This window comes from Phyllobates terribilis, unplaced genomic scaffold, assembly GCF_046119375.1.
Source record: "Phyllobates terribilis strain yellow unplaced genomic scaffold, ASM4611937v1 Scaffold_5__5_contigs__length_657084704, whole genome shotgun sequence".
Taxonomy (NCBI): domain Eukaryota; kingdom Metazoa; phylum Chordata; class Amphibia; order Anura; family Dendrobatidae; genus Phyllobates; species Phyllobates terribilis.
The window spans coordinates 126,017,962-126,038,062 of NW_027362765.1; the positions used below are offsets into that span (position 1 = coordinate 126,017,962).

At 44.3% G+C, this 20,101-nt stretch overlaps 1 protein-coding gene across 5 annotated transcripts in view; it reads left to right on the forward strand.

Annotated features, from left to right (window-relative positions):
- Positions 1-1,746: 1,746 nt before the first annotated feature.
- Positions 1,747-20,101, forward strand: part of DIDO1 (death inducer-obliterator 1) — a 61,850-nt gene continuing 43,495 nt past the window's right edge. Inside the window, exons 1-3 of one of the 5 annotated variants that reach the window (XM_073682954.1) lie at positions 1,747-2,060; positions 18,305-18,426; positions 18,838-18,952. In XM_073682954.1, the coding sequence (XP_073539055.1) occupies positions 18,871-18,952 (82 nt within the window). In that variant the 5' untranslated portion in view covers positions 1,747-2,060; positions 18,305-18,426; positions 18,838-18,870. The remainder of the gene's footprint in view (positions 2,061-18,304; positions 18,427-18,837; positions 18,953-20,101) is intronic. The other 4 variants (XM_073682953.1, XM_073682955.1, XM_073682956.1 and 1 more) reach the window with 4 other exon arrangements.

A 20,101-nucleotide genomic window follows, 5' to 3' on the forward strand; every position in this document is an offset into this window, starting at 1 on the left:
ACAGCTAGGAGACACGGCCGCGCACAGGGCCGCGTCTCCTAGCAGTGACGCGGCCGGGCCAGCAGAGGGAAGTTAACTGCTGCAGTGCTGGCCCGGCCGATGAAGAAGTAGCGGCGGCCGCTGCTGGGGGAGCGGTACGGGGCCCCCCCTCCCGCCACTGCTACCGGTATGTGCCGCGGCGGCCCGCACATATAATGAGGGCAATCCAGCATTAGACACCCCGCCCGGAGCCGCGGGCCCTCTGGAGGCTCGGGGCCCCGGGCGGTCGCCCGGATTGCCCTCATTATAATCCGCCTATGGCCACAATACATAGCGCTATAGTGCAGCAGCAGTATCCATCGCTGTGTATAGAAAGTAGGCAACTGCCCTCCATCCTGGGCCATTTCCTTTAATAATGTCCCCAATCCTGGGCCACTTCCTATTATAATAATAATAATCTTTTTATTTATATAGCACCAACATATTCGGCAGTGCTTTGCAATTCAGACAATTTACAGACATTATGGGCACTGTCCCCATTGGGGCTCACAATCTATGTTCCCTATCAGTAGGTCTTTGGAGTGTGGGAGGAAGCCAGAGAACCCGGTGGAAACCCATGTAAACATGGGGAGAACATACAAACTCCTTGCAGATGTTGTCCTTGGGGGGATTTGAGCCCTGGACTCCAGTGCTGCAAGGATACAGTGCTAACCACTGAGCCACAGTGCCCATCCTGGGCCCCTTCCTATTATAATGTCCTCCATCCTGGGCCCCTTCCTATTATAATGTCCTCATTTTGCGCTGCATCCAATAAATAATTTCCCCCATCCTTGGCCACTTCCTATAATAATGTCACCAACCTGGGCCGCATCCGGTAAGGAATGTCCCCCACCCTGAGCCCCTTCCTATTATGTCAGAAATGTCCTCCATCCTGAGCCCTTTCTTGTTGCAATGTCAGAAATCTCACCCACCTTGAGCCACTTGCTATTATAATATACCTTGCTTTGCTGCTCTCTTCCAACACATTTAAAAAAAAAAAAATTCTTACCTTTCCCAGCTCCCACGACACGCGGAGTCCTCCATAGCCGGCGAGAGGACGGCAGCTGACCTTGGCGTCCCAGCCACTGGCAGCACATGACGTCACTGCCATATGCAGTCTGTGACTGGCACGCTGACATCAGCTGCTGGCCTCTGATTGGCCAGCGGTGTATAATACGGTGCAGGGACCCGACGGGTCTCTGCAGTGCAATACACTTCAGGTGAATGTGAATCCTCGGACGCACACCAAGCTGAAATAGGCGCTGGCGTTGGTGGCCCCCTCCCGCAGGGCCCAGCCGCGGTCGCACCAGCTGCGACCGCAATCGTTATGCCCCTGAGTACGATTCATGCATCAATAATTAAAAAATGGTGGGTGTCCTTATTGCATCCATTTTTTTTGTTACGCTCTAATTGAAATATATTCTCGACTCTCCTCCGAAAAACAGATGAGACTAGCTCATCATGTAATGTGAACTATGAGCGATCCATTTTCCACACGGACAGAAATTACGTTGGTGTGAACGTTGCCTAATTATGCAGATTTGCACTTCGGGAATGTAGGCACGAAGTTTTACTATAGAAGGTGGAAAATGCGATAGGAGAGGTAACTGCTTTATTATATATTTAGGCTCAAAGTCACAAATAACTAAAAGCTACAGTGTGAGGGAATTTTCTCAGCGCATGCGTATTAGCCAACTATCGCCATGAGGCAACCCTGACGTTACAGGTTTTGTTGCGCACGCGCGTTGACAGTTACCAGCAGAGGGAGCATAGAGTACGTCCTCTAGCTGCCCCTGCTGTTGAGTTGGAGAGACCCCGCAGTCGAGCAGCTAATGGCGGCGGTAGGAGTATGAGAGACGGTTTCGCGAGGTGAGCTGGCGGTAGCCGGGGCCTAGGCTTGGAGAACTTGGACCTGACGAGACCTCCTCGGTAATTAGGGAAATCTTTGTGGGGAATTTAGCCTTCGTGTCGTAAAACAGCGGAGAGCCGCGCCTAAATAGGGCGTGTTATGGCTGGGACAAAATGGACGGCCGTTGTCTGAGGTATGGTGGAAGCAGCGGGGAGACTGCAAAGGACAGCGACACAGGTCTCCGGGGAGGAGGAAGAGAGGGGGAAATGGCGCAGATTCCTGGCGTATAGGGGTGGGCACCTGTGAGTGCAGGGTTTGGGGGTCGTCAGAGGACAGGGCTAATGGTTGGGGGGAGTTAAAGGAGAACATATCACGGGGTGCAGGGCAATATTAGGACAATTATGGGGTGTCCCAATCCTGGTAAACCCCATTAACCCTTGAAGGATGGCACCTGTTTCCATTTTCTTTCCTTCCCCTTTTTTTTTCTGCTTTGACATGTGGGGGGCCGAAAACAATTTTGAATTTTTTTTATATACCTTATTGGTTAAATAATTGTATATTTTAATAGATTGGGCTTACTACACGGTGATTTACCACCTTTAACTGGGAAAATAGGATATCTTAACTTATTTTTTTTTTTTTAAGTCTTCTGTACTTTTTTTTGTTTTTTCTTCTAGTATTAGGGTATGTTCACGTTAAGTATTTGGTGCAGAATTTTCTCCACAATTTCTGCATCTCTTGGCAGGAAAAATGCAGCTTAAAGGGGTTGTCCACTACTTTTATATTGATGCCCTATTTGTAGGATAGGGCATCAATGTATGATTGGCCGGGGTCCCGCATGAGGCACCACCGCCTATCAGCTGTTATCGGTGCCGGCGGCCTGAAGTGCTCACCTACTAGGGCATCAATATAAAAGTAGTGGACAACTTCTTTAAAGTAGGTGCTTTTTTGCTTTAGTTTTATTACATGCTTTTTTTTGGGTGCAGAATTTTCCACACTCAATAGTATGGATGAAATCTTCAGCAAAAACGCTGAAAGGATTGACATGCTGGAGATTTACATCCTCAATTCACAAATAAGCAAGGTGTACAGGAGACTTCCAAGATTCTCATTCACTTTGCCGGTATCAGGAAACATCTGCCCTGAACAAAAAAAGTGACAAATCTGCAACGTGTGCACAGGCCTTTAGGAGTCTTAAAGGACTTGAGCCTGAAATCGTCTGATACTTCAGTATTGCAGTATATAGCTAAAACTATGGTTTCCTATGAAGCCCAGTCTGCGTCTGGGCTTGAACAGAGTACTAGGATAGTGGTGATTGGGGCCTTCATGAGGCCCCCCTTTGCAATGGCAACTCAACACTCCACAGTTGAGTAATGGTACAGAAAACATATTGAAATGCAAATATCTTTGTACTGTATTAACCATTAGATAGAAAAATAATAAAAATCGAGAGTCCTCAGTAGTTGATGCGTTTTTAAGGATGTAGGAAGCAATATAATCCTTAGAAATTGTCTTCATCTGTTTATCATTGCAACTAGTGTCAGGATGACCGTCCTCACTGGTTTTAGGGTAACATCCAGTGGTTGGAATTACTGATTATGAACAAAACTATATTTAAACCATAGATCATTTTTGCTAACACATTCAAATAAAATGAGTCTGTTACCAGGTTTTTGCTAACCCCATCTGAAAGCAGCATTATGTAGGGACAGACCCTGATTCCAGCGATGCATCACTTACTTTACTGGGTGCGGCAGGTTTGACTAAAAATATTTTTATATGCTGCTATGAGTTGGATGCTTAGCTCTGTATAGCCCGTCCACATCACTGATTAGCAGCTTTCTGTGTACTCTGCATAAGCAGAAAGCTGGGGGCGCGATTATACAGAACTCATAAATATGGAGGGCTACATGGCAGCAGGTTTACTAGTCCTCTGGTAGTAATGTGATAAAACAGTAATTTTATGAAAACTACAGGAAGCAGCCTAATTAGTGGCACATCGTTGGAATCAGGGTCTCTGCCCCTACATTATGCTGTTATGTGAATAGGTAGCAAATTCAGGGCTGTGGAGTCTGTCCATTTTTGTGGAGTCGGAATCTGTATAAAATGGACCAACTCCAAAAATATATAATAAATTGGGTACAGTAATTCAATTCAGTTTGTGGGGAATATTTTTTCATAAGAATTTGGGAAAGTTATGAAATGTCCTATAAATGTCTGTGCTATTACTGATCTAAGGGTCTAGACTTTTAGCGGAGATGAATCTGTGCTACAGTAAATTTATCACTTAAACGTGAGCCATGAATGAGGGAGTCGGCGTCATGGAAATTGAGGAGTTGGAGGTTTGGCTTACCAACTCTACAGCCCAGAAAAACCTGGAGACAGATTCCCTTTCAGGGCTCAACAACCCCTCTCCTCTTGTGTTGATTACAGCAGGTCAAGAAGTTAATAGCAGAGGTTCAGTTCTTGACAGTGGTCACTACACTATAATCCTGAGTCATCAAGACCAGTGCTGTGCTTACTGGTCTTGTTGCGGGGGCGTGCGGCAGTCAAACTCCTAATTCAAGAATGGGACACCTCTTTATCTGAAGCATCTGACAGTGGAATCGGCCTCTGTACGCAGCTTTGGAAATATCACTCCAATCAGGGACTGGAGTGAAATTTCTGTTGTATGGAACGCCACAGCTTCTCCCGTTTTAGTGGAGCTGGGAGAAACTGGTGTGAAAACAGCAAAAATTGCAAAACGTGTGCTCAAATCTGATGTAAAAGCTTTGATGCATCAACCCCTTGAATGTAGAGCTAATAACAGCGAATGCTGGTTGTGCCCAGTGTTGAAACCCCATTGATAGGTCATCTATTTCATATGACTGCAGAAAACTCCATTGCACAGAGCTGAGAGCATTTCAGCCTTTGAGACTGCCTTTGGAGTATTTGTGGAAGCGGTGCCTGCTAGTAAAATATTTAGACTTGAGAGTCCTCAGTGGTACCTGCTAGTATAAACTTAAAGGGACTCTCAGCATAGAATGACTGGTCAAACTAAGTCCTGCCACTCAGAGCATCACGTCTGGGCCAATCATTTAATTACACCTCCCCACTCTTTAATTGAAAGCTCTGGCTTCATTGCACTACTAAAGGGCCGAGATAGATGGTAGAAGTAGGTGTGAACGTGTATATAAATAATTGGCCCCGCCATGAAGCACAGAGCATCTGTACTTGGTTTTAAGTCGTTCTGTGCTGACAGTTCCTTTAATTTTTTCATTCGTGCTGTTGCTTAAACAGTAAAGTGTTTAACTACCTGTACACCTGCTCTCTACTGCTGTCTGCAGTTTTTAAGGGTCAGAGTCGCTGATAGACACCATTTCACAGCTAGCACTCATAAGCTTACTGAAAAGATCTGCCTAGCATGAATGTTTCTTATAGCAAAAAGCTGTTATTGGCCTTGAGTAGTATTTGTGCCATAGGGGAGGAAATAACTTGCCGATAGCTGGGGATCCGACCACAGTTACTTCCTATCCCATGGGTAGGGAGCAATTTATAATCTTGTTGCATACCCCCTAAAGGGAATCTGTAACTAAGTTCAACCTTCCTAAGCAGTCTATTTGGGCATGTAGGTCATAGAAAGTTGATATATCTTGATATCTTTAATCCAATAGTATATCAAGAGAAATTCATGTTTTTCTTATGTAAATTAGCTGTTAAGATCTATGAGCCAGACACAGATCTGTATGAGAATCTGTGTCCACAGGGGGTTGTTAGCAGTGTGATGTGTAATGGCTGCTCTCCTGATCTCACTGCAGAGCTGTGTGTGGTTGTAACTGACACATCTGCAGGCTCCTCAGTGCTTCAGCTTCCATCTCACAGGCAGACAAGGTTGCAATACAGAGTTGAGAGCTGCAACAAATGTGTTTGTAACGTGACAAAGTTCAGTTCTACTGTTGTGTGTGTGCTACATGTCTCATATTGGTAATCCCCCTTTTATTATAAATAATCTCTGGAGGGAGATCTCTGTCCAGTTTTTAGTCCTTAACAGCTCATTTACATATAAGAAAAACATGAATTTCTCTGGAATAAGACATCAGTTCGCAGATGTCAAGGTATTACTTTATTCAGCTTCCTATGACCTCCGTGCCCATTTAGGCGGGTTGATCCTACTGACAGATTCGCTTTAATGCACTCGTTTTGCAAAAGCTTGGTTGGCTTATTGCCATGATTTTATATAAACATGATTTGACTTCACCTGGTTTATTTGCTCTCAGGCTAAAGTCCTTTGTAAAGACTTTGGAATCAGCCCAGTCATGTCCAGAGAAAGTGGACGTGTATGCAGTCGGTGTGGTGTTCTGTGTGTCATTTGGCAAAATTCAACTGATCTGGCTCCCTTTTAGTCCAATGGTACTTGCAATTTTATTTTCCCTTACGTGCATGAGGAAAGTCGCTAATGTGAGTTGGCCTTTATGGAATTTGTGTGCAATCTGTTGTAACCTAGGAGCACAACACATAGATGAAAGTACTTGTAAGAATAACCCCAAATCCTATTCTGTATGACTACTTTAGTTAGAGAACTAGTGGACTTGTTGGTACAATTTTGTAATGTAAAATAAAGACATTTCTGTAATGAAGATTAAATTGATAACTTTGAAGAAATCCGTTTAGTCTTTCTTCTTTAATCACCATTTGAAGTTTTCTGCTAATTAGATTTTGGTGCATAGGGACTGGACTGTGCTCTAGGTCTTCTCCTCCCTGTCTGATTCCCCTGTCTGTGAATGACAGGTCACTGCTGAGATTTCAAACAGAGGAGAAAGGTGGAGGGGCCTTGGAATCACAGACAGGGACAAGAGCACAATCCAGCCCCTGTGCACCAAGATCTAATTAGCAGGAAACTTCAAATGCCGATCAAAGAAAAACAGTGGATTTCTTCACCAAAAGTATCAATTTAACTGTATTACAGTGACATTACAACCATGTCATTACAGTACAAAATCGTCTGGCTTCAAAAGAAGGGAAGGTCGATATCACCATCTGAAGAATGCACTGGTCGATGATATATGCCTTTGCTGATATACTGCTATGAATGTGTGTGTTTTATTCAGTAATCCCAGCCTGTTGTATCAACATCTTCCATTGTCTTCTGATTTATTTTTTTTTATTCTAGTAAACCCTTACCCATTAATTTTTTCGACCACAGCTAAAGAGACCATGTTCACGTGCAGCGTTTTTGTTGCTTTTTCTATAGTGCCAGCAAAAGCTATGAGATTTCAGAAATCTTGTGCTCACGCTTTTTATTTTTTCTGATTGAATTTGACAACTGCAGCATTAATTAAATCTACAGCATGTCAATTATTTCAACATTTCTCGCTGTTTCTGGTGAATAAAACTGATTTAATTAAATGTGTACTGTAGACAAAGCACACATATGATCTGTTGCAAAAAAGAACTCATCAAAAATTATCATTACCAAGAGAACAGATCTTGGCTACAGAAAAAAAACACTGCTTCTTAGGTGGTGAGTTTTTGAGTGTTTGACGTTGGCTATTTTCGTTGCACAAAAAACATGTGTTTTTAGTGTGTTTTACGCTGTGGAAAAGCACTAAAAACACGTAAACCACACGAGTGTGTCAATGCCAAATACAAGGAAGTATCAAAAGTAAAGCAGCTTTATTTAAAACATGACATATCAAAAGATAAAAATTGCAGCAATAAAAACACGTGGGAAAAAAAAAACTTCAAAAAGGCAATGAAAAAAAATATGTGACCTAATACAATATCCATAGACAGTAAGGTGCTTATCACAGGAAGGGGGAGTTGGACCAATGCTCATATAACCAGCTAGTCACAGCAATGATAAGCTACTGGTGCTAAAACAATCATTTAAGCAAACAAAACATTGAGCTTGATGAGAGGCATCTCTTAAATCTGTGTTTTAACCCCTACCTCATGCTGTCTTCAGATTACATAGCAAAAACCTGCTGACACATTCCCTTTAAGTATTTCATGCCTCTGCATGCAAATCACTTCCTTCTGAGGATGGGTGATATCAGTATCCTTTGAGGAAATCTTTGGGTGTGCAAATCTCCACTTTCCTGGCCTTAAAAAGGAGAGCAGTTGGGCACCACAGATAAACAAAATATGCATAAAGGATGCTGCAAGCCATGTGGCATTTGGTATGTGGTAATGTATGTAATGAGGAAAAGGAAAGAACCACTTACTTTGGATGTGTGCAGTACTGCAGTTTAACACAAAAATTACAAATACTTTTTATTGAATAGCATGTAATGATACACGTACATTGAAAACTTCTCCCCATAATATAATAATTATGGACGACAAGCCCAAAGCAGCTCACCAATATGATAATGAAAAATCTCTTGTTGTGATACACATCAAAGAATCAGCATTAATGTAAAGTTTGTGCAGGGTATGCACAATGCAAATGCCAAACAATACCACATAATAAACAAATATTTATGTGCACATGGAAAAGAGCAAGAAACTGCTGGGATAAAGCAACTTGCCGCATTCCGCTGCCACCAAGTGCAGCTTTGTCAGTGCACAGTGCTCTCCTGGTGCTTGCGCACAGCTCTTCCCTTCTATGGGCACTGGCTTCACGTTCTTTATGCGCAGGCACTTCCCACTATTGTTTCCAGCCATGCCCTCACCACCTTGTGCTGTTCATCCTGTAATCCTCCCCCTCCCTCACAGTAAGCTCAGCTGCTCACACCCACATTAGATGGTTGAAACTGCTGACACATTCACTATTAAAGAGTCTGAGCAACATAATTTGATTTCTTCACTTGGCAAAAGTGACCAGAAATATATGGTCCACACTATGGGGGCTTTTAAATGTGTCATAATCTGCCTGTGTTTTGTTTATGGATTTTTGACAGAAATTCCACCATGCACTGTTAAAGGGGTTGTCCCATTTCAGATAATCTTCGTAGCTGGCTGCAGTTTGTTCTAAAATAAACTGCTCTTTATTCAGTCTCTGGTGCTGCTCTTTGTGCCCGGTATTAGCTGTGGTGCTGAGAACCCATCAACAGCATGGCAGCTAATCAGTGAGCTCAGCAGCTGTGAGGGGGGAGTTCAATCTATATGGACAGAGCTTGCTGGCTGTCAACATGAGTACAGAGCGTTTTGTAATTTTATAATATTGTCCACTCGTATTATGTAATATCCACATCATGTGAATTCATACAAAGTATGGTGAAATCGTTGGAATGTTTATTGGTGCCCTCTTGATCTGTGCACTTCCTGCTCTAGGTTTAGAATTGACTCCCTTTGTCCAAGACTGGTGGTTCTGCCCTTTGTCCGTATTATCACTGGCAGAGCCTATAATAACCTAGTTGTTGGCTGCTCGCTCACTTTACTTTGCATTCTGGGTAACGGTTGTCATGGGGGAATGTGCATGGTAATGAGCTGACCTATTAACTGTGCATGTGCTTATCAGGCTTATTAGAGTTGATTGCCACAAGTGAGTAATATCAGAATGGTATTTAAGGACTTCCAGATCTCCACATCTCTGCAATAATGTAACAAGCAGATGAAACTGGAGTCCGAGGATTGCTCTGTACTTGTATGTTATGAATATACCGGGCATAGGGCAGGAGGCCAGGGCTTCATTGTTAGGGCCTCAGGGTTTTGTAAGTACCCTCTCTCCATATAAACCTATGTATTGTTTACCTGTTGGTTTATACATCCCACACAATGAAGTAAAAGCTCAGATTTCTCATAACCAGACAATAGAAGGCGCAATAGCCCGTAGCAATCAGAATACTAAAAGCTAAAGTGTACTTGCTATTGGAATAACCCTTTTTCCTGTGGTCTAGCTCTGTTCTTTACTGCTGTATTTTTGGGTTTGCAGCAGCTGACTGCCTGTGTGTAACATGGTAACAAAAATGATCAACCCACTTACATGTTTCACTGTCACTTTGTACATTAAAATGACATTTTTTTTACTCTTGCTAAACTTGCATCATGGCTGCCAAGACTTCATAAAGCTCCCAGGCCTTTCTAGAAACTGATTCATTGTTTTGCTAGGTACACACATTATGGCACTTTGAATCAGTATACTTTACAGGTCAAATTAACATATTACATTCTTCACCTCTAAAAACCACACAGCCAACCATACTCATTCTAGAAGTAGTACAGTTTTGCAAAGCAGCTCACTCCTGCAACATGGGCAATATATCACCTATAGTGGTCACGTTTATTTATTTTTAAACAGGAACCTTCACCAGTTGTAGCATGTTAAACAAGCCACATTATGGAATAGTGGCTGCAGAGATGAATAAAACTTTTTTTTTCCATATTTCTCATCTCTATTGCAGAGATACCAGCTAGTAAATTTCTACTATAACCAACTGGGCATTGGCATATATTCTCCTTTGCGCACATTTACTTCTTCACCTGCGTGACCACCACTCATAAGCAGGCAGCATCATGCAGGGCGACAAAAAAAACACCCTCATAGCTTGTTTACAACCATCTTTCTCTGTGTGATGTGTTAAGACTGCTATGTCTAACCAGGTCACACAGATTTCACTGCCGACATCTATGAAAAGAGAAATGGCCAAATATACAGTACTGGACGGACCATAATACCAAGACCTAGTGTCAAGCACCAAGTCTGTGTTGCCTACTCAGATGAATACATATAAAATAGGAGGACACTTGAGTAATGTGGCAAAAGATAAATGTAATTTTATTTAGGTACAAAATTCCAAAATATTTAAAAACATGTAAAAGTTACAGTAGCAGGGGGATAAGGTGCAAAGTGCCAGAAGCTGGGGAGTACCGAGGGGAAACGGGCAATATGAGGCTGTAAATGTATATAAACAATCAGTATAAACACAGGTGAGTCAATGTAAATATATGGATAATGACAAGATTTGCAACGCCAAGGAAAAGGTGGCCCCCTATATCATAACAGCCATCCCCCACTATGCGGGTAACATAATGTGAAAGTCACAGACAATGTAATTTGGCATACAGGGAGACTCAACTTTAATCGTTGCCTATACACAAATTCCCTCATGTCAAAAGGAAGAAGGGGGTGTTAGTGAGGTCAATAATCCATATGGTGCATAAGTCTGGTAACTCACCACGGAGAGACAGTCAGGAAGGCCCATGACCCCAACAGGGAGTCCCCAGCTAGTGCGATGGGTGAAGACGCGCCCCGACGCGCGTTTCGCCGTTCTTTCTCAAGAGGCGCTAACACATGCACCTCCAGGACCTGAAAATATACACCCCCATCAGGTCACGTGAACAGAGAGAGGAAGAGAGCTGATTGGGCTGATGCGGCGCGTGTGCCCGGAACCACGCCCCCCACCGCACGCGCCGCAGCTGTCAAGTCCCAGACACGTGTCCGGGTGGGCGCCAAAGACACGCCCCCGGAGGCGTGCCAGGGACATCAAGACAGCCTGGCGCGAGCAGGCCAGGCACCTGGGGACACGCTCACCACCCTGACAGCGCGAAGACTACCACGGGAGAGGAGGGTGAACACACCTCCTGTCAATCAAGAGGTGGATAAGTACGTAAAGAGTGTGAAAAATATATCAAGCCCTGCTTATCAATATAACCAACAGGGACATCCTTGACAGGAGGATAAGGTCACCCCCCACCTCCACTAGAGATTAACCTCTTAAGTCCAATACATAATGCTTTGAAATGTCGTGGTAGTGTTTTGAGCTCCCGGGGGTCCATGATGGACTTGGCCGCGCCAATGGTCCCGTACATGCTCCCGCACTCGAACCCTCATCTCTCTTGTGGTTAGACCCACATAGATTTTATTGCAGCCACATGTGGCATAATACACCACATGTGTTGTGCTGCAAGAGATGTATTTGGAGATTTGGAATGTGCGGGAGCCATCAGATGACACAAATGATGAACAGCGAAGGACATTGGCGCAGGCCATACAGTGGCCACATGGAAAAGATCCCACCCTGGGCCCGCGTGACCCAAATGGATTGGATGCTGGTGGGACATAGTGGCTAGAAGTGATAAGATCACCCAGATTCCTAGCCCGTCTTGCTGTCATGAGTGGATAATGTCCCACAGCATCCCTCAGGGAGGGCTCCGTGCCGAGAATGTTCCAGTGTCGTGAGAGGACCCGCCTCATAGTCCCCCACTCATGATTGTAGGTAGAGATGAAGCGGGTCCTCTCAGGAAAACCACAGCGAGGTGGTCGAGCTGGGTATAGAAGATGACTGCGGGGGGTACCGCGTGCCTTACCATAGCCACGGCCAATGCAGCGATTGCTATAGCCCCTCTGTCTGAAACGTTCAGTCAGATCTGATGCCTGTCTCTCAAAGTTGGCATCGGTAGAACAGATGCGCTTCGCCCTCAGGAAATGTCCGACCGGGGCGGCCCTTATTGTAGATGGAATGTGTGCCGAAGAGGCATGTACCAGCGAGTTGACCGCTGTGGGCTTCCTGCAGACGTCAGTCTGGATGAAGGAGTGCGAGTCCACCTCCAGAGTGATGTCCTGGAAGTCCATGCGTTTTGGATGATGGATATATGTGAGTTTGATGCCCCACATATTAGCATTGAGTTGTCTCATAAAATCATCGAGCTCCTCCACAGGACCCCGCCAAAGAAATAAGACGTCATCAATGTACCTGAGCCACGTCACGACCTGGTTAACGCCCCGCACGCCATCTCCCCCCAAAATTTCCCTCTCCCCCCAAAATTTCCCTCTCCCCCCAAAATTTCCCTCTCCCCCCAAAATTTCCCTCTCCCCCCAAAATTTCCCTCTCCCCCCAAAATTTCCCTCTCCCCCCAAAATTTCCCTCTCCCCCCAAAATTTCCCTCTCCCATGCACTCAGGAAGAGGTTGGCATAGGAGGGCGCGCAGGCCGCACCCATGGCCGTGCCACGCAGCTGCAGGTACACCGAATCTTTGAATAGAAAATAATTATGATGGAGAATAAAGTGGGGGAGCTCGAGAATAAACTCACTGGAAGGGCCGTCCAGGTCGGAGGTCCCAAGGAATAAACAAGCTGCAGCCAGGCCCAGATCGTGACTGATGCAGGTGTATAGGCTCTCTACATCGGCCGTGACCATGATCATACCTGACTCCAAAAAGACGCCGTCAACCCTGGTGAGGACGTCGGTCGTGTCCTTGATGTAGGACGGAAGGGTCTCAACAAGTAGTCTCAGATGACTATCCACATATTGGGAAATTGGGCCACAGAGACCCCACAAGCCAGACACGATCAGACGTCCCGGAGGGTTGACGGCGTCCTTATGAATCTTAGGGAGTAGGTAGAAGGTGGCCGTTTTAGGGAAACGTACGGTTAAAGCCTCCACAGTCCTCTTATCAATAATACCCCGCTCGCAGGCCCGAGCCAGGATTCCCTGTAGGGCAGCGGAGAAGGAGGCAGTTGGATTATACGCCAACCTAGAGTAGGTGTCCTTATCTCTAAGTTGGCGTAATACCTCCCTCATATTTCTGGTGGGGCCACAGGACGATATTCCCTCCCTTGTCAGACCGTTTAATAACGGTGTCCCTTAAGTAATTGCAGATGGTGTATAGCTTGGCGTTGGGCTGAGGTTAAGTTATCAAATTTTCTCTGTGGAGATTTTTCTAAAATCTTTCGTAACCAAGTTAACGAAAATCTCTACTACGGACTAATAGACAAGGGAGGGAATCTCGTTGATTTGGGAATCCTAACCTGTGGTAACCCACCTGTAGAGGGAGTTGTTTGCTCCAAAAGGAGGTCTTCTAGATCTTGTAAGGCCTCCCTCTCCGCTGCTGTCACGAGAATCCCTTCACCAGCCGACATGAAATGAAGTTTTTTTAGAATTAATTTCCGAGCAAACAGATGGAGGTCCTTGAGGGCCGTAAAGTAATCCAAGGCATTCGTAGGTGCAAATGATAGGCCCATACCAAGGACCATCATCTGTGTCTCGGTCAAAACATGTGTGGTTAAATTCACGACACGAAGCCCTTCCCGGGAGTCACAAACCTGATATGGGGTCCTACGCTTTCTCCTGTTGTCGGGTCTGGTCTGAATGCGTTCATCTGATTGTATGGAGGGACACCCCTGGAGGTTGACATTGGTAGTTGGTGTCTAATCCTCGCTAGATGTCCCAGAGGCGATCGAGGTAGATCTCGAGCTCTGATGTGAGTTAGTTCTAGACCTAGGTCTCACATTCTCCATTGGTGATCTCCACCTATAAGTCCTATGAGTGAGTCTATCCTGAGTGTCACATTGAAATTTTTTAGTTTTGATTTCTTTGACAAGTTTTTGGCACTCAGAATCTACCTCCTCATTGAGCTTTCTGATATCACTAGATAAATCCCTCTTGAGCTGTCCTTGTAGGGTGTCAATCTCTGACTCCAACTCAAGAAGGGACCTTTCATCTTTTTCTTTCAAGAGATTCAAAAAGCCCAAAGAACAAGTGTTCGTTAAGGCCTCCCATTTGTCTTTGAACAACTCATCCTCAATTTTAAATGAGGGAAATGTTTGTATCCGCAAACCCCTGGGGATCAGAGCCTTCTCTATACATTTAATTAGGAAGGCCCGGGCCTTGAATTCAATGATGCTCTCCCTCAGCTTATGATCCGAGTCCGGCACCACCAAACCCCCACTGCTGGATAATTCATCTAATTGGGCGAGCCAAGTGGTGTCTCGCGCACGGAAGTCCATGTTAGGCCAGGTAAGATCTGTAAAGATACAGACAGTCACATATGAGAAGAGAAATGGCCAAATATACAGTACTGGACGGACCATAATACCAAGACCTAGTGTCAAGCACCAAGTCCGTGTTGCCTACTCAGATGAATACATATAAAATAGGAGGACACTTGAGTAATGTGGCAAAAGATAAATGTAATTTTATTTAGATACAAAATTCCAAAATATTTAAAAACATGTAAAAGTTACAGTAGCAGGGGGATAAGGTGCAAAGTGCCAGAAGCTGGGGAGTACCGAGGGGAAACGGGTAATATGAGGCTGTAAATGTATATCTACAATCAGTATAAACACAGGTGAGTCTATGTAAATATATGGATAATGACAAGATTAGCAACGCCAAGGAAAAGGTGGCGCCCTATATCATAACAGCCATCCCGCACTATGCGAGGAAAAAAAATGTGAAAGTCACAGACAATGTAATTTGGCATACAGGGAGACTCAACTTTAATCATTGCCTATACACAAATTCCCCCATGTCAAAAGGAAGAAGGGGGTGTTAGTGAGGTCACTAATCCATATGGTGAATAGGTCTGGTAACTCACCATGGAGAGACAGTCAGGAAGGCCCACGACCCCAACAGGGAGTCCCCAGCTAGTGCGATGGGTGAAGACGCGCCCCGACGCGCGTTTCGCCGTTCTTTCTCAAGAGGCGCTGACACATGCACCTCCAGGACCTGAAAATATACACCCCCATCAGGTCACGTGACCAGAGAGAAGAAGAGAGCTGATTGGGCTGACCCGGTGCGTGTGCCCGGAACCACGCCCCCCACCCTACGAGCAAAGTCCCAGACACGGCCCCGGAGGCGTGCCAGGCACTTTGCACCTTATCCCCCTGCTACTGTAACTTTTACATGTTTTTAATATTTTGGAATTTTGTACCTAAATAAAATTACATTTATCTTTTGCCACATTACTCAAATGTCCTCCTATTTTATACGACATCTATGTTGGTTACAAGTGTCAAGAGAAGATCAGAGCTGTGTGTCATTACATACATTTCTCTGCATCTATCCTAGGCATCAAGGAATGCCACAGAGTAGTGTATGTAATGGCAGACAGTTCTGCTCATTTTCCCAGGTCACACAGATCTCACTGCTGGCATCTTCTGTGAAGATTACAACAGGCCTGTGGATTTGGTATAAAATGGACCAACTTCGAAAATATATATTAAATTGGGTACAGTAGTTCAATGCAGTATGTGCTGTAAAGTTTTTCATAAAAAATTGGGAAAGTTATGTAATGTCCTATAAATGTCTGTTCTGTTCCTGATCTAGGTTTTTAGTTGATGAATCTGTGCTGCACTTTATGTTCATGCTCAGTATTGAGGCAGTTCTGTGGAGTTGGAGTCAGGGAAATTGAGGAGTCGGAGGTTTGGCTTACCGACTACACGGCACTGGATAACAAGTGCATGGGAGAAGAGCAGAGCGCCATGTCATTATATACACCACTCTGCAGTATTCTCTGATTCCTGGGATAGATGCAAGGCTTTGTATGCAATGACACACAGCTCTGCCCTCTTTATGACCTGATTATACACACCAGTCCTACCATATCATGAAAGAGTTGGTTCTACTCTTCTCATTTTCAGAAATCTGGCATACTTTGCGCTACATTAAACAACTACCACCCAGTCATTTTATATTTTGAAACCTTCCCGTTATGTTCCTCTCCTCATAGGTTTGTGGGTATTTGTTTGGTTGATCATGTATGAGCCAAACTATTGTTCACATGAGAGCAGCACCAATATGGCGCTCTAGTGTTTTTGTACTTCTTACTGGATGGGTTCAATACGTTATTAACTTCACTCAGTTGGATAACTTGTAAATTATTTTTGTTCCACATAGTTGTAAGATTACTGTCTACTGTCTAAGGCTATGTGTACACGGTCGGTATTAGCAGCGCTTTGAACTTAGCATACTTTATGCTGTGTCCAAAGCTCTGCACTCAGGTGAATCCGCATGTGTTCATTGAACCATGTGGATTTACCGCATCCTATACATTGCACTGTTATAATTTCTCTAGACTAGCGTCTCTACAAGAGAAATTGACATCCTACGGTCTGGAAAGACGCCCTGCATGTCCGTGTCCGCGGGTGATCCGCAGGTGTACGGAGACACATAGTGGGCATGGGATTTGTACAAATCCCATCCACTATGCTGTAAGGGCCCCGTCACACTAAGCGATGCAGCAGTGATCCCGACAACGATACGACCTGTCAGGGATCGTTGCTGCATCGCTAATACATCGCTGGTGAGCTGTCAAACAGGCAGGCTCACCAGCGATCAGGGGAGCAGCGATATCGTGGAAAGAATCGTTCCACGATGTCCTGCTCCTGTTACCAGCCTGCTGCAAGCAGGAGCAGGCTGGTAACTATGGTAAACATCGGGTTACTAAGTGCGCGTGTGCCCCTAGTAACCCGCTGTTTACCATGGATACCACTCTGCTACGGTGCGCGGGAGCCTCCGCGCACCGTAGCAGAGTGGTATCCATGGTAAACAGCGGGTTACTAAGTGCGCGCGTGCCCCTAGTAACCCGATGTTTACCATAGTTACCAGCCAGATCGTTGGTCCCGCTGGTCACACACAGCGATGTGTGCTGGCCAGCGGGAGGCCAACGACCAAAAAATGGTCCAGGACACTTTGCAACGATCAGCGACCTCACAGCAGGGGCCTGATCGTTGCAAAGTGTCACACACAGCGACATCGCTGGTGAGGTCGCTGGTGAGTCACCAAAACCGTGACTCAGCAGCGATATCGCCAAACCGTGACTCAGCAGCGATATCGCTAGCGATATCGCTATGTGAGACGGGGGCTTAACATCTGGCTGCTGCGGTTTGCACGCAGTGTAAGTGCGCTGCGTACAATCTGCAGCAATTACTGATCGTGTTTACGTACCCTTATACTTCAGAGGCCATGAATCAAGCTCATCTGGTTATTTTCCCTTTTTGCAGGAGGTTTTATTATCTATAATAGATTCTGTCCCTATATATTACATAGATTGCAGTAGAGTAGTAGGCACAGTACATACATAAATAGTACAATCTGGTTTAACAGATAAGTGACTTGTGTGGCACCAAAGTGGCCTCTTAAATGGAATCTGTCACCCCCTGGGACTTGTCAGACCGCTAATATGGGCATACAGGTAATAGAAATTTGAATCTATACTTACCTGTATGGCCCATATTAGCGGTCTGGTTGCTGTGTAATAGCAGAAATATTTTAATAAAAAAGCTAAGCTTCGTGTCCCCCGGATACCAAGAAATGCCCGTCTACTAGCCCTATTTCCATACTCACAGCTAGTTGAAAGTGGTCGTAATGGATATCTAATCCCCTGCACATGAGGAAAGAGACATAGCAAATCAGAAAAACTATGCTACATTTCTGATTGGAGGTATTTGCTAATAATAATAATATTATTATTACACCTGCTACATATTGAGATAGGATCTTGGAGATGGGAATACCCCTTTAAGCCTACATTTGTAGAAGGCTTCAGGGACAAAATGGTCACTACTAAGTGTCTCTAGACAGAATGTTAAAGCTTGCACATAAGCATGGTTGCATCATCGTTATTTTAATGTATTGGTATTTTTTTATTATAATGTCTTTTGACAAGCGCATATTTTAATTTTTTTGCTAGATATTTCAACAAATTGCAAAATGCAATTACTTTGTGAAAGTCTTTATTTTGCACTTTACATTTTTATGTAATGCAAATAAGTTTGTTTTTCCCTAATTCCAGGACACCGCCTACAGGGGGAGTCGGGAGAAATTAACATCTCAGCATATAGTTGTAGAGACAACCACACAGATCATTACTGTGACATTCATGATGGATCAAAGCTAACATTTCCTAAAGCTCAGGTAAAGCTATAATTCTTTGCAAATATAAGCTTGGTGGGGCCAGCTTTGTAATATGAGCGAGGGGCCAAATTGGTTACATTTTCAGGCTTTTAGATACATGCAATACATTTTGTGCTTGACTGTATGATTTTTTTTTTTAATTCGTGTAAATTTGGCTTTTCACTTGAAAATCTCATTTTCCCACTAAATTATGTAGTTATCTGCATTCATTCCAGTGGCATAGTTCCCCTGCGCTTCATATTCAAAGCTTTGTTGCTCATACATAGAATACATTTATGGCTTGGCCTTTATTAGACTGGCCGTCCTTCCAAGATACAGTCAGACACTCGGTGTTGTGCAGCTGTTGGCTTGACGCTTGCTCTGAAAGATGTAGCTACTGCTGCTCTTATAAACATACGTATTTGTTTTCAGAGTTGCAGTGTGGGAGCAAAAGCATCACATGCAATGGAGGAAGTGACAAGCTCTCTGCCTTCTGTGACTTTTGAAACTGAACTCAACCTTGAGATCTTGGAGAGCAGTTCTCCTGGTATGCTGTAGTTTTTGTACTCTTTATAGGCTCAGTACAGATGTTAAATGTGTGAATTAGTGTTAATCCTAATGAAGAATCATTTGGGGGAGGGGTAATATATTCTTTGGGTTTGTAAAAAATAAATGGAGTTATTTGAAAAATACTGGGCCTTTGTCAGCTAGACAGAGGTACTATATTTTTCTGCAGAAATTGGTGTAAGTTACAGCGCAAATCAAAATTTAACTTTCTGCTGCATGGGCTGAGTTGCCCCAAATTTCTGAAGAGGGGCTGTAGATCTTGATTAATATGGCACATCTTTCTCCACACAATGCTATTTAACATTGGCTTATGCAACACCAGTCCCAATAAATTCCCCCCATAGTGATGTTATACAATGGGGAGTGGGCAATTTTTCTGTTTTTATCTCAGTTCCCTGAATATACTTTTTTCTATCCTGCTGCTTCATAAAAACTCTTGTAGGAGATATAGAAATTGAAAGTCTAGTTTTGGGACCCTCAGCAATATTACCAATATCGTGGATATGGAATAAATGTTTTCTAGACTTTGCTCCTATGTAGGTCAGCCAATCCTACTTTATAGAGCTCATCATATAGGGGACATTTATGAGGAGGCATCCTTCCAACTACTCCTTTAGCTTTGAAAACACTAGTCCAAAGAAAGCTGTTTACAGTATGAATTACCGTATTTTTCGGACTATAAGACGCACTTTTTCCCTCAAATTTTGGAGGAAAATGGGGGGTGCGTCTTATAGTACGAATGTTGGGGGAAGGGGTATGTGTATATGTGTGTGTATGTATATATAATATATATATATATAGTGTGGGGGGGAGCAGCGGTGGAGGAGCGGGGCACAGGAGGCAGCAGCTGCCCGCTGCAGCCTACACTGTCCCTGCTGCTAAAGAAAATGAATATTCTCTGCTCTCCACGCCCATTAGGCGTGGGGAGCACTGAATATTCATGGTCCTTAATAGCGGCACACAGCTTAGCTGCAGCACTGCTCCTGCTGTTGCCGGAATCGCCTGTGCCCGCTGTTAAAAGGCATGAATATTTAACCTCTCTCCACGCCCATGGGCATGGGGAGGGGTGAATATTCATGCCCTTTAATAAGCGGGCACACGCGATTGCACGGTAGCTGCAGGAGCCGCT